Source organism: Echinops telfairi, unplaced genomic scaffold (assembly GCF_000313985.2).
Source record: "Echinops telfairi isolate 266 unplaced genomic scaffold, ASM31398v2 ScPeMD7_46;HRSCAF=168, whole genome shotgun sequence".
NCBI lineage: Eukaryota > Metazoa > Chordata > Mammalia > Afrosoricida > Tenrecidae > Echinops > Echinops telfairi.
This window is the reverse complement of record NW_022103944.1, coordinates 720,262-734,665: the sequence shown is the minus strand read 5'-3', so window position 1 is coordinate 734,665 and position 14,404 is coordinate 720,262. Positions and strand designations below refer to the sequence as shown.

The following is a 14,404-nucleotide window of genomic DNA, read 5'->3' as shown; positions in this document are numbered from 1 at the left end:
TGGGTCAGTAGTTAAGGACTTCACTGCATGCTTCACCTGTGGCCACAAATGCATGGAGCTGGTCACAGCAGCAGCATCAGAAGCAAGAGAATGACCTCAGGGACAGGAGTCCTGGCTGCACAGGGCTGGTGGGTGCCGGGTAAGCCCGAGGCCTCTTCCTGGCTTTCCTGCCGGGTACTACTGCTGGGCAATGACTTCCTCTTTCCTCTCTTCCTCTTCTCTCATTTGTCAGAAGTTATTGCCACATTCACCTGGTTGGGAAACCAGTGGCTTTAGCAACCTGCAGGGATCATGTCTCTGAACAGCCCCAGGCCTGGGCGTCTGGGTTAGCCTACCTGCTATAAAAGAGAGCTGATGCTCAATGCTGAATGTCTGCTGTCAAGTCTGCTTTGGAGAGAAGACGTGGTGAGTGGGACTGTGAGGGTCTGCCCTCGACTCTGGGCTTCCCCTGGGAGGGTCAGGGGAACGGAGGAATGGATTCAGAGGGAGCAAGTGGGTGAGGAAGCTGCGGGAGCCAAGATCCTGAGCTTCTGGAGATAGACGGGGATGGCCAGAAGCCCGCTGGGGTGGCGTCTTTAAGTCCCTTTGCAGCAGGCAGGGGCAGCTTGGGAAGCATGTCCTCTTTTAAGCAGGTAGGCGCGAGGAGAGCTAGCGGGTAATTGCATGTGTGGGGACCTGCCCTTCCCACACCTGTATCCTCCCCCCTCCCCCCTGGTTACAGTCACCATGGGGATGAGTTTTGTAAATGGTGTGGGACAGGCCAGACCATTACTTTGGGGGATGACCCCCGTGTGTGTCTCCCCCACCCCTCCCCCGCGCCGGCATTCTTCATGCTTCTTTGGGCAGAGGTATGCCATCCCCATCCTGAGATTCTGCATGGGCTCCCTTCTTCCAGGTGAGGCAAAACCTTGGGCATCATGCTGACCGACCTGGAGAAGGCGCTAAACCAACTCATTGGTGTCTACCACAAATACTCCCTGTTGCAGGGGAACTATCATGCTCTCTACAGAAACGACATGAAGAAACTCTTAGAGGTGGAGGGTCCCCGTTATTTGAAGGTGAGGAAAGTGGGTGTGGTGGGCTTCTCTGCCGGCCTATGATGATGCCAGGCTGTGGTCCTCCCTGCCTAGTGCAGGCTGCACCCCTCACTCTTGTATCCCTCCACCTCAATCTTGGCAGATAAAGAGCGCAGACGCCTGGTTCAAAGAGTTGGATATCAACTGTGACAATGCAATAAACTTCCAGGAGTTTCTCATCCTGGTGGTAAAGATGGGTGTGATAGCCCATGAAGACAGCCACAAGGAGTAGCTGGGCTGGGGGGCCTGGGGCCTGGGCTCCCGGGACTTGTACCTGCAGAGTAATAAAGTCATTAAGATCTTGAGCTTCCTCAGTTTCTTTTCTCCTGTGGTATCAGCTTCCTGGGGCTGAGGGAGGGTTAGAAACTCAAAGGAAGGGAATCATCTCTATGTTCCCCACTCCCCCCCACACGCCCAATTTCCTACCTCTCACGAGCCTTAACCCACTTACCGTGTGTTCCTCCAACCCTCTCCGCAACCTTTTATGACTCTCTTCCCAACCCAAGGAATAGTGGTACTTTTCTCTAAGCTAAATTTTAATTTCCAAACAAAATGTCTTAGAAGTGATTCTTGGGGAACTAGGAAGATAGGTGTGTGTGTGTGTGTGTGTGTGTGTGTGTGTGTGAGAGAGAGAGAGAGAGAGAGAGAGAGAGAGAGAGAGAGAGAACTAGACCCTGCGTGTGGTATGACTGCTGTTGGTGAAAGCCTCAAGGCCTGCATTCCCAAACCACACCTGCTGCTGCCGAGTCAGTTCAACATAGAGTGGGTTTCTAACCCCAACTGAAGTGGGGTTTCTAAACTGGAAATCTTTCTGGGAGCAGAAAGCTTCATTTTTCTCCTGAGGAGCAGTTTCAACATATTGTTGAGAATGAGAGGGATCAGAGCAGACCCCAAACCCATCTGTAGCCAATAGGACATCCCCTCACAGAAGGGTCACAAGGAAAGGATGAGCCACCAGGGCGCAGCATAGCACCGATGAAACACACACTATTCCTCTGGTTCTTTGAGGCTTCCTCACCCCCGACTATTATGACCCCAGTCCTGCCTTCCAGTTCTGGGTAGACCGGGGCATGTACACTAATGCAAATAAGAGCTCACAACACACAGAATCCAGGTCAGATAAACCCCTCGGGAGCAGAATTGGGAGTAGTGAGACCAGGAGGCTAGGGAGAATATGTGGGGAGGAGGGAAGGAAACGGAAACGGATCACAGTGATTAATGCATAATCCCCATCCCTGAGGAATGAACCCAGAAACGTGGGTGAAGGGAGATAGCGGTCAGTGTAAGATATGAAAATAATAATTTCTAATTGATCAAGGGGTCACAATGGTGGGAGAGGAAGGAGGGGGAAAAGGAGCTGATACCAAGGACTCAAACAGAAAGTAAATGTTTAGAAAATGATGATGGCAACATATGTACAAATATCTTGATACAATTGATGTATGGATTGTTATAAGAGCTGTAAGAGCCCCCAATAAATTTTTTTTTTTAAAAAAAGAGTACATCTGGCCCCACATTCAGGTTCTGTCCTGATTTTGGAAGCTTTCTGCTTTGCCTCTGCTCCCAACTTTCCAATTTAATTAAATCATAAAGTAGTTGACAGAACAAGACATTTGTAGAACTCAACTCAGAGAAAAAGTTGCTCAAAATATGCCCTTTTGGTCATAAACCACCGTAGTTCAACTCAGCCTCAACTTAGAATAACTGTTGGCTATAGTGATACATCAGCCCACTTCAGCTATCTCCACTAGCTGCCAGAGCTTAGAAGGATTAATATACACTAATTAACTCCTTGCCTTTTGAGCTTTCACTGTGTGGGAGATAGTCCCTTGACAACTGGAAATTGAGGAAGGGACCAGCCGGCCAGCATTTGACACACAGGTAAGTCATGGTAGATTCCTTCTGCAGTATTTCCTTATTAACCTTGGTGTCTACAACCGGTATGCTAGGTAGACCCATGGGGCAAGGAGGAAAGAGGGAACACTAGAAGAAATCCCAGCACAGAGGGAAATACTTTTCCTTTATCAACAGTTTTCAAAAGAAAGGGATTTCCAGCCCAGGGAGAAGGAGACAGTGAAAGGGTGTGGACTGAATATGGGCACAGCCCTCACAAAGGACTGAACTGACCCTTGGGCTCAGGCCTGGAAACAAGGGCACAGCATGACCTGGGAAGTTACTTTTGATCATTCACTAATCCACAGAGCTTGGGGTCCAGGGTATTGCATCTGAATGTGGAGTCCCGGCCCTGGAACAATGGAGTCCTGTCAGTAAACACCCCAAAACTGATCAAGAAAGCCACACTCCCTGCCATCGAGTGGATGCTGACTCCTAGTGACCCCAAAGGGCAGGTTACCACTGCCCCCTGTGAGTTCCCGAGATGGTAACTATTTGCAGAACAGGAAGCCCTGGAATTATGGCTCACCTGTGTGTAATCTGAAGTTAGCATCTCTAAGTGAAAAAGCAAGCTTAAAACCTTGCGGAAATTGCCATGGGGAAGCGCTCAAAAAGTATTTGCTGTCCAGTTTGGTTTGAGGTTCTGGTGAGAGGGGCCTGTTCATCGTCTGGCCTTCTTAGACAGTTTCACTTAACTGTTGGAGTGGCTTCTAAGACTGGCCTCTAATAAATTCAGTTTGGTTGTTTCTCTGTTCGGTTCGGTTTGGTGGCGTAATGGCTATGCCTTGGGTTGTGATCTGCAAAGTCTGTGGTTTGAAACCACCAGGAGTTCTGTGGAGAAAGACAGGGCTTCCTACTCTGTGCTCTGTGGATTAGTGAATGATCAAACATAACTCCCCAGTCATCCTCTCTAGCAATTTCCCCAAGGGTCCATCAACGTGGAAAGGCCAGATGATGAACAGGCCGCTCTCACCAGAACCTCAAACAAACTGGATTCCCAGGCTTTGACTTGAGAAAGTTTTTGCTTTTCTTACTCAGGATATGAGATAAGAGTGTTAGTGGTGGGTAAGGATGGGGGCTGTCAACCAGAATCACTAAGCCAAGGTTCCTAACATGGTCTGCCTATGTATCTCTGCAACTGAGTGATGTGTATAAGCACCCTCTTCCATGGCTTGAATTAGATTTTGAAAAAGATTCAAAGTCTGCTCCCCCCCCCCGTAAACACAAAGCAGGTTGAGAATGTTGGTCTTTGGGAGAACTGTTTTATGTGGATGCGTGGACTCTGGTGGTGGTGGTGGTTGGTGATGTATGTGTGTCTGGATGGCTGGGTAGGAAAATTTATGCCAGTACTTTATATTCCACTTGAAAATGCATCATTGGATTTGTTGTTAGTGTGTGTGTGTGTGTGCTGGTGTGTGTGTGGATTTACCATTATTAATTCTGCTTACCTTTAATTGAATTTCTTTTTTTTTTTTTAGGACAATAAAGCTTTTAATAATACTCATTCACTCAGGCAGAACTAGGCCTCTTGGACAAGACATGCCATACCAAAGCAAAGAGTTTAGAAGCAAAGAGATTAAAAGCAAAGAAAACAGAAAATACACGGTAGTCTTAAATTTCCAATTACTGGGCACCTTCAGATTAGGAAATTTGAACCATAGTCCAATGACCTCCAAATCCATACATTTGGGATTATTGTCATCTGCTCCTCTAAGTTCCTGGGGCATTTCAGTCCCTTTAATCTGCCATAGGCGTGTGTTTAAGGTAAAATCCAGTTTACTTAGAGGGATTTCCAAATGAATCCTTCTGATGTGGTCTATGAAGGATGTTGTGCACCGCAAAGGAACAAAGTCTAAAGTCCCACTTGTCTATAGCATGCTGCTTGGGTCATCAAGGAAGGTGGTTGTATTTCCAACAATGTTAGTATAGGCTGGATGCTGTTTTAGCAAAGATAGCAACAAGTTAACTGATTTATTTTCTTCTCTTCAGTATTTGCCTTAAAAGAAGAATCCTAGCTGGTAGAAGCTTCTGGTGCCAGGAAGTCATTAAATATGTGGGTATGGCTAGCAATTAGGGTCACTTAGCTCATGGTAGTTGGCACATGGATGATTATAGCTTGAATTCCAATATTTAAACCGAGATATTCTTGTTCAGGTTGAACGCACGGTGAGTAGAAGACCTCTTTTCCCAAGAAATAAGAAGGAGAAAGTCTTTGGAGAATGGCCCCACTGAACTGGTAAGTTAGTTTTCCCCAGATTTTGATGATTTCCCCAGTTCTTCCATAATTCCGTAATGCCCTGGCCATTTTCTGGTAAGTCATGGTCTTCCGGTTGCCTTTCCTTTCCCCCCAAAGTTCTGCAAGTCTCTCTTTGTTTTTTGACACAAACTGAAAGATGCCCTTGCTTCTATCTACCCACTGAATACAAGAAGCCATATCCGGGTTACGCAGGGATTCAAGAAGGTATTCAAACAGTCGAAGCTTCTTTCGTCCTTTTCCGACCTTTTGCTGGAGAGCGGCAGGTTGCATTTGCTGGTTTTCAGGGACATTCTGCAGTGATGGATGGATATGTGCTTCCACACAGTAGTCTGCACCATTGTTGATGATGGCTTTCCAGGTACAGGCAGGTTCCTTGACCGGCAGCACTCCAAGGCAGCTGGGGCTCCCTCAGACCTGAGCGCAGTGGTTGATGAAAGCCAGGTAATTTTTGTAGTCATGTTTGATTAATAAATTGGGTGATTCTGTTCATGGGAGTGCTACCTTGCATCCAAAAGGGCCAGATGCCAGGAGTCTTAGCTTTCACCGCGATCGCCTTTGATTGAATTTCTAAGGAATCTCTTTTCCCTGTTGCCACCTACAGGGACCAGGATGAAGGTGGGCTTGAAGTGTCCACTAGGGATTTGTGACGGCTAAAGTTGTGCATCCTTTACGAAGGACACTGCGTGTGAAGAGGCGAGTCAACATCCACCTATCTCCAGTTGGTTCCTGTGTTCAAAATTGGTTAGGGGCAATGACCCCCTTGGCACTGGCAGCCTGATGCAAGAGATGGGGTGAGGGAGGCAATCCTTGGGGGCTTCTTGGAGGAGACAGTTTTGGAGGTTGCAATTTACAAACAAGATATTGTGTCAGTTACAGGAACTGCTGGGGGTTGGGGGGTGGGCTGAGGGAGACTGACATGTCTGTAGTCCTGAGCAAGGGGATACGGTTTTGTGTTTCCTCAGCTACAAAAGAAGAACAAGGCAGTGGAGAGTTGAGAAATGGTAGTTGGCAGGAAAACCCCATGCAACATATGAACCCACAAAGTAGCCCCTTAGTTCATCGATTGAGGCAGATCCGGCCGCTGAGATTTCTGGGGCACGTAAAGGTGACTTGACTTAAACCTTGGGTTCTCCACCCAGCCATAGAAGGGCTTCAGGGACTTCCGTGCTGCAGCAAAAACCAGGAACTGGCAATTTGATCTCTGGCAGCTGAGCAAAAGAGCTGATGCCAAGGGAAAAGATTTCCTTATCCAGCCCTCTGCTCGGAGCCAGACAGTTGACAGTTTGGGGCCAGACAGTTGACAGTTTGGGGCGGGTCACAGAGGCCCGCCCGTCTTCTTGGCTCCTGACCTGGAGAATTCAGCCTAAATCCCCATGAGCTAAAGATTTGTAAAAAGGCATTTTAAACCTGGATAAAGCACAATGAAGATTGCTTGTATTTTTGGTCTCATGCTAGAGTCCTTGCTAGTTATTAACCACCTGACACTTTGGGGACTTGAGCCAGCACAGCCCATTTGATGGACAATTCAGAACATGAAAAGAGGTAGGCAGTTTACAACTGCTTGACCGGGTCATGGGATTTTCTAGGCTGATACCGAACCCAACCCACTGGCCTCTGGTTCATTCCAATTCATGATAGCCTAAATAGAAAAGTGAAGCCTAAATGGTGAAGATTTTTGCTATCACACTATTAAAAGTTCAAAGAGTGCTATACCTAATTTATCTGTCTTATTTAGGCATACCTTTCCTGGCTGCCTTCATATTTTGTTAAATCGTCTTAAAATAGATACAGAAATAGATGGAAGGATGGATGGATAAAATCATTACATCATCAAAATATCCCTGGCTATGTCTCTCACTGAATGAAAACAGAAATTTCGGTGTGGGTGTGAGAGACACCTACTACTATCTCACTTCTTGACTAGCTTCTTGTTCGACAGTTTGCACGTGCAACTGTCGTGAAACACATGATCTATGCTGTGCATTGAGGAGGTGGCTGCCAGTATGGCTGCCGCAGCTATGGAGGCTCCCCTTCCTTGAGGAGAGGCTCCAGCCCCACTTCCCCTCCCCCTCTTGTCCCTCCGGCCAGTGGGCCCCCCCCCTACTGTCCAGCTGCCCTGGGGGTGGGAGATGGTCAGTTCCTTGGCCACAGCCTCAGGGCAGACATGCCTGAAGCCCAGGAGGAGGCTTGTCTGGGTTCTCAGTTTCAATTGCACCCTGAGAGTCTGCAGCCCCAAATTGCTGTGGGTGGTCAGGGTGGGAAGAAAGAGGCCTCGGGGAGGGTGTTTGGGAGAAATAGGTGTGAGTTTAGTCACACCCCAAAGTGAGCTGAAGTGGGCTTGAAACCTCCCTTGGGTGGGGCCGGGTGGGCCCGGCTACCGGTGCCTTCATGGGAAGCCGGAGCCAATATTTGATTTTGTATTGGTTTGATATTTCTTGGTTTTGTTTTTAGCACTAGCCATTGGGGTGGTTTGTCTCTGTTTTGTTTTTTCCTTCCCGAATAACCCTTTGAGAGAGGCCATTTCAATCCCTATCTGGCCTATGAGGAGACTCAGGGAGGTTCCAAAGCTGGACAACCAGCACTGATGCATCAAGTGGCAGAAGCAGTAGGCCCCTCTCCATTGCGAAACCAGGGCAGAGCCACGAGTACAAAGGAAGTGGGCTCTCTGCTGGGCCCGCTTTTCATCCCCGTGTGGAGGGCAGCTTTCTTCTGCAGGCCTTTCGGGCCTCGATCCCCTTCTCTGCAGGATCTCCTTTGGCCAAGGGTGGGGAGTGGGAAGAACAGGTGCCAGAAGGAGCTTCTCTCTGGGGTCCCTCCCCTCTGTCTAGGACTTCATCCAACACGTCCGGGGAGCGGAGTTACCGGCAGATGGCTTCCTGGTGTGAGCAATTCTCTACACAAGGACAAGCTCCCACCTAGACAGTAAGAGGACTGGCATTTCGATTGCACAAAGTTCTTAGGGTTTGTTTCAGTAAAACACGCCTTGAGTAAAACAGCCTTCCTTCCAGGTTTTGGGAATTTGGGTGCTCCTATGGGAACAATGCCCTGAGTTGCCAAATCATGGTGTGAAGTGGCTGCTGAATCAGGGTATCAACCTTTAAGGAACTCTTTCAAAGGGCCTACACCCCAATCTCTCAGCGGATAAGAGCTTCCTTTCCTTCCTCCTGAGTGGAGCTAGTTAGTTGAAGAAAACTTTGGGGGCCGGGGTGGGGGGGGGGGCTTGTATCCTGCAACGCATGTCTCTACAGTGGCTCTTTACCAATGTGGGTGTATCATGGGGCGGACCCAGAGAAGCTTGATCAGCAGCCTGTTTTGCCGTGGTATCTTTTTACAGTGCTTTCTACAGCAAAGAATCTGACCCAAATGAAATGTTCTGGATTTCTTTCCCGCTTTGGTTTTAGAAACCTCTTGATAAGATGCTAGCTCTCAAACCCTAACAATACATATTATATTTAGTGAAGAAACTTCAGGTGTTTCTGTTTAAAAAGAGGAAGAAGATAAGGATGCCAGCCTCATTAATCCTATTGAGTATTGTATTGGAGACACCAGCTAGTGTTAAAAGAGAAGAAAAAGCAATCAGAGGTAATGGGAGCCCTGGAGGCATTGGCCATGTGAAGCAGATGAAGGTAACTAAAGGGACTTCTGTGCATGCATTTCATTGCTTCCTTCTGAAGCCTGATACAGGCATTTGCAATGTGCCCCAGTCAGCTTGGGCTTAGTTCTTTCCCTGAGACGCTAATGTTACTTCTGGAAACCACATTTATTTCCTGGTGCCAGTAGGCTTTTCTGTAGATTGGCTAGCCTTTTCCATAGCCAAGTTTGGAGTAGGAGAGATGTTACCACACACTAGGACTCTGAAGACACGAGACACCGAGTCCTTTTCTCCAGGAAGAGTTTGAGATATGTAGAAATCTACAGTCCAAAGCAGGGATATTAAGACAATTGGTGATGCCAACCCCCTTTACTGTGATCTATTCTGGGTCTCAGAGTGCAGTGACTTTTCAGTAGACTTAAAACATTGTTTTTGATTTTGTTCTTTTTTATTGGACTGAAGAAGAATCTATGCATTTGAATTATGGCATGGGCAAAGAATATTGAAAGTACTATAGATTGACAAAAGAAGCTATTTTCAAAGAAGTACAGCTAGAATTCTCTTTAGAAGCCAAGATGGGCAAGACGTAATCTCACTCACTTTGGACATGTGATCAGGAGAAACCAGCCCTGGAAAAAGGCATCATGCTTGATAAAGTAGCAGGTCAGTGAAAAAGAGAAAGACCTTTGACACGATGGATTGACACGGTGGCTGCAGCAATGGGCTTCAAAGTAGGAACAGTTGTGAGGCTGGCGCAGGGGCGGGCAGCGTTTCCCTCTGTGATACAATCGAAGTTGGAACTGACTGGACTACACCTAACAACGACATTCAAGAACATAGAGTCTTCCTCTTCTTTTTTTTCACCCCTAAAGATCATTTTATTGGGGGGGGGTGTCTCTTAAAGTTCTTATAACAATCCATACATCAATTGTATCAAGCATATCTGTACATATGCTGCCATCATCATTTTCTAAACATTTACTTTCTGTTTGAGTCCTTGGTATCAGCTCCTCTTTTTTCCCTCCCCTCACACCCCTTGTGACCCCTTGATCAATTAGAAATTATTATTTTCATATCTTACACCTACTGCTCTCTCCCTTCACCCACGTTTCTGTTGCCCGTCCCCCTGGGGTGGTGGTGGTTATGTCTGGATCACTGCGGTCGATCCTCCCTGCCTCCCCTCCATTCCCCTCCCCTCCTGCTCTCACCACTTCCATTTCTCTTCCCGGGGGGTTTATCTGACCTGGGTTCCATGTGCCTTGAGCCCTTATCTGTACCAGTGTACCAGCTCTGGTCTTGCCAGAACTGAAAGGCAGGACTGGGTCATGATAGTGGGTGGTGAGGAAGCCTCAAAAAACCAGAGAGATCTTGGGTGTTTCATCCCTTCCTTGTGACCCTTCTGTGAGGGGATGTCCTATTGTCTACAGATGGGTTTAATTAAGATCAGCGTGAGTTTAATTAAGATCAGATCTGCAACGACTCCCCCCTCATTCTCAACAATGTTTTTTTGTTGTTGTTTGGGGTCTTCTGACACCTCATGATCACACAGACTGGTGTGCTTTTTCCATGTGGCTTGTTGCTTCTCTTTTAGATGGCTGCTTGTTTAACTTCAAGCCTTCAAGACCCCATATTCTATATCAGTGGTTCTCAAGCTTCCTAATGCTGCGACCCTTTAATACAGTTCCTCATATTGTGGTGACTTCCCAACCATAAAATTATTTTTGTTGCTACTTCATAACTGTAATTTTACTACTGTTATGAATCAAGCAACTCCTGTGAAAGGGTTGTTTGCCCCCCAAAGGGGTCACAACCCACAGGTTGAGAACCACTGCTCTATATCTTTTGGTAGCTGGGCACCATCAGCTTTCTTCACCACATTTGCTTAAGCACCCCTTTTGTCTTCAGTGATCATGTCTGGAGGGTAAGCATCACAGAATGCCAGGTTGTTAGAACAAAGTGTTCTTGTGTTGAGGGAGGGCTTGAACAGAGCCCCAAAGTCTATCCACTTCCTCGATGTATTGCCATATAAATATATGTACATGGGTCAATATCGCTATTTTTATTAATTACTATATTTACATATGTACATACCTATGTTTATACCTCTATCCATAACTTTGCTTCCTAGATCTTTCCTCTGTTTTCTTTTACCTTCCTCCTGTCCCACCCTCACGCTCGCCCTTCTTCTGCCTCTTAGTAATTCCTCTCAGCTAGATTGATGTTGCTCCAACACCCCCATGATATCTGCGTCCTCGCGTTGTTGATTTTAATTCTCTAGCTGTTCCCCTGTCAACATGGATTATTTTTCCATTGTGTAGGTTTCTTGCAGTGTTCTGTAATTTTCTTTGTACAAGTCTTGCTATTTTAGTTAGGCTTATTTCTAGGTATTTCCTTCTTTGTATGGCTATTGTAAGTGTATTTTCTTAATTTCTTTTTCAGAGCTTTCTTCGTTACTAAGCAGGAAAATGATGGATTTTTGTATGTTAGTCTTGTATTCTGCTACACTGCCAAATCTTTCAACTGCTTCCAACAGTTTTTTTGGTGTGTGTGAAGTATTTAAGATTTGGAAAAAAAAAAGATTTGGAAAATAATGTCATCTGCAAATAGTGAGAGTTTCACTTCTTTACCAATCTGGATTCCTTTGATTTCATTTTCTTGTCTAACAGCTTTGGCTAAGACTTGCAGCACAATGTTGAATAGGAGCGGTGTTAAGAATTTTCTACATTTTCTCCCATTCCCCTCTAGTGTATTCTACGACCCACTACCACTCTGCATTGTCCAATTGTTTGAAAACATGAAGCTCAGCCCATAGAACTAACATTTGATAAACACTACTGTATTTGTTCCTATAAATCAACCTTTCAACACAATTACAGCTACTGTCTCAAAAAGCAGCTGGCTCTGATACTAGGGGAACCAAATGATCCATCATATGTATATATGAGTCTTTTAAGAAACCCCAAAGTACAATAGATATGATTTGATTCCTGTTACCATGACATGCCTTTTATTTTTCTAATGCCTGTTGGAGGATGCCTGGTATTGCTTTTGAGAGCCAGGGTCATTCTCATGCCAGTGGGGAAGAGGGGTTCAATTCTGCCCTCATGATCGAGGGGGCAGAAAACAGTAGGCTGTCTGTGGTTGCTTCTGTTTGCTTCAAGAGCTGATGATGAAGTCCAATTTGAACAATTCTGCGGATGGCGCTTCTCTATCAAGCTGCTGGGTGGCCTTGAAGTGTCAGGTTCCTGCACTGGCTTTGTGTTGGGCAGCAAGTTCTGCTCTTTTTAGTTCCTATTACAATATTCAGGCATTATTACTCAAGCACACAGGGAAGTTGTAGCTAGTAGATTTTCTATCAACAGCTCTGAGCTGTTCTTGAAATAGCTCTTACCTTTGTAATTGAGCAGTCTTCTCTTTTCCGCATAGCCATTTGACTTCAGAGATCTTTTCCTGACTGTGGTTCTGGGTGGGGCCGGTAGGTCTCTCTCACCCCATCTCTCCAGGATGTTTCTTTACCGCATGGTGGCTAACATCGCTTCTGACTGCACATGTGGGGTCACAGGGCTGGAATTCCAGTTGCCCAACAGAATAAAATATGAGCTGCATCAAGATGACTTTCTGCCCCATCTATTCTGTACAACTTGCTGCAATTCCCCTCACCTGACCAAGAATCCTGTTTCTGTCTACTATAAGGGGATCTCAATTATACAAACTTATTTGGCCCCAAATGTCTCTTCTTATTTGAAAGGACAGAGAAATCATTCCAAAATCCTTCCTCTCAGAGCAAAGATTGGTGTGCTTGATGGGAAACCGGTTCATTTGAAAGCGGATCTGTCACTACCCATCTTCAAGGAGCCTGACTAAGAAGTGAATTTCATGCCATTTCCTTCTGGTGGTAATTTTCCATATTGATACCCAGCCCAGTATGGGATACTTCTGACCTGGGCCATGTCTGCTGGCAGTGTTCCTCTAGGTTTGGTGGAGTCAGCCAGGTGGACCTGGGTCTAGACCATGGCTGCAAACATCTACAGCTGTTGTGGACTTCTTGGTGGTGGTGTGATGAACTGAATTTTGTAGCTGATTCCCCAGGGTTAAGTCTTTCCCCACACCTTTCTAATCTACAGGGCCTTTGGACTTCTCTACTTTGGGGGTTGAATTGGTTTTGTTTGTTTGAGGGGTTGGGAAGGGTTGATCTCTTGCTCCTAAATGAGCACTCGCGTTCTCCTCTTCTTCTTGTTCTCTGCTGTAGGATTCAGGATGGGGCTGTGGTGATCGACTTCTTTATGGGTGATCCTGGGAGTAGTGTCTGGGGTGGACTCTGCCACATCTCCCCTGGCCTGAGTTTTCATCTGGCGATAGAAAGAGAGGCTGTTGTTATGGGACTGAATTGCCCCTGGAATACAGAGATCCACATTCTGGCCTTCTACTGGGTTCTTAGGCCTTTGGAAGATAGGTCTCAGCTTCTGGAGGGCTAATGGGAAATTTACAGTATGGGTTCAGGTCCCCAGAAAATGGCCATCTCCCCCACAGGCAAAGCTAAAGAATGGTCATTTTAATTTCTCAGGCTTTTAGAGGTTCTCTCAGAAAGAATCCCTTTCCAAACTTCCTTCTGATCCCTGTTCACTGGATTTCTCAAAGAAAGTGACTTTGGATGACCCACATCCCCTAAAATTCCTAACAGGGTCACAGTTTTGTCTCAAACATTGGTCGGCTCTGATACCAGAGGAACAAATTAGTCCACGGTGCTGATGCAAGCTGGATGGGACCTGTGGTAGTTACATAATTTCATGTCAACTTGAAGTTATGTAAAAATGTAGCGGTGGTACTCAACCTGTCAGCCAGGTCACAGCCTGATGGTACCTCCTTGTGGTCCTGGCCTTCTCATAAGGATGGCCCTGGGTATCCCCACCCTCGCCCCCACCCCTTCTGCTGTCACCTTCCTGCTGGATGACCATGACTCTGGTTGCTGCCAGAGCCACCACCATTGGATCCATACAACTTTGCCTGAGCTCTTCTTGCATTCTGCATCATTGCATGTAGCTGCGTGAGTCTGAAGAGGGCTTGATGGATGAGTTTCAGACTTGTAGATTTGAGTTGGATGGGGCTGAGATGTTTTCTCAATATATACCTACTGCTTGATATAGAGCTCTTTCTTACACATAGACGAGTGTTGCTGGATTTGTTTCTCTAGTCAACTCAGCCTAACACAGGACCCCCAAACATGATGGCTGTGATGTACTTCATCAGTTCAGAATAAAAATACCATGTATGGTGTTAGTTGCTGTTGAGTTGGCTTTAACTCAGGACACCCCCCGTATAACAACAAAACATTGCTTGTCCTGTGACGGCTTCATGATTGTGGGTATGCTTGAGTCCATTGCTGAAACAAGTGTGTATTTTGAATGAGTTCTCAGCCAGGCTCTCATCTTCCAGCACTACATGGGACAATGTCCTGAGGTGATCCGTAGTCTTTTCACTACCTTATTTTTGGAAGGAGATCATCAGACATTTCTTCCTAGTGCCTCAATCTGGAAGCGCCATGGGAACCTTCATATCATGGATGAGCCTACTGTATTTGAAACCCTG

The 14,404-nt window shown here is 46.3% G+C and overlaps 1 protein-coding gene and 1 pseudogene across 1 annotated transcript; one reads left to right on the top strand and one right to left on the bottom strand.

Moving 5' to 3' along the window:
• The first annotated feature begins 338 nt into the window (after positions 1–338).
• Positions 339–1,383, top strand: S100A8 (S100 calcium binding protein A8). The gene is made up of 3 exons (XM_004717703.3): positions 339–405; positions 896–1,058; positions 1,180–1,383. The coding sequence occupies exons 2-3, from the start codon at positions 918–920 to the stop codon at positions 1,306–1,308; spliced, it is 270 nt and encodes an 89-aa protein (XP_004717760.1). The 5' UTR covers positions 339–405; positions 896–917; the 3' UTR covers positions 1,309–1,383.
• Positions 1,384–5,032: 3,649 nt separating this feature from the next.
• LOC101649904 lies at positions 5,033–13,773 on the bottom strand (annotated as a pseudogene).
• Positions 13,774–14,404: the final 631 nt, after the last annotated feature.

What these genes read in the sequence shown, in the direction of transcription:
- S100A8 (XM_004717703.3), top strand. Translation starts at nt 918, where the DNA reads ATGCTGACCGACCTGGAGAAGGCGCTAAACCAACTCATTGGTGTCTAC. An exon ending in AGGGTCCCCGTTATTTGAAG is followed by an intron (nt 1,059 to 1,179) that starts GTGAGGAAAGTG and finishes CAATCTTGGCAG; the next exon opens with ATAAAGAGCGCAGACGCCTG.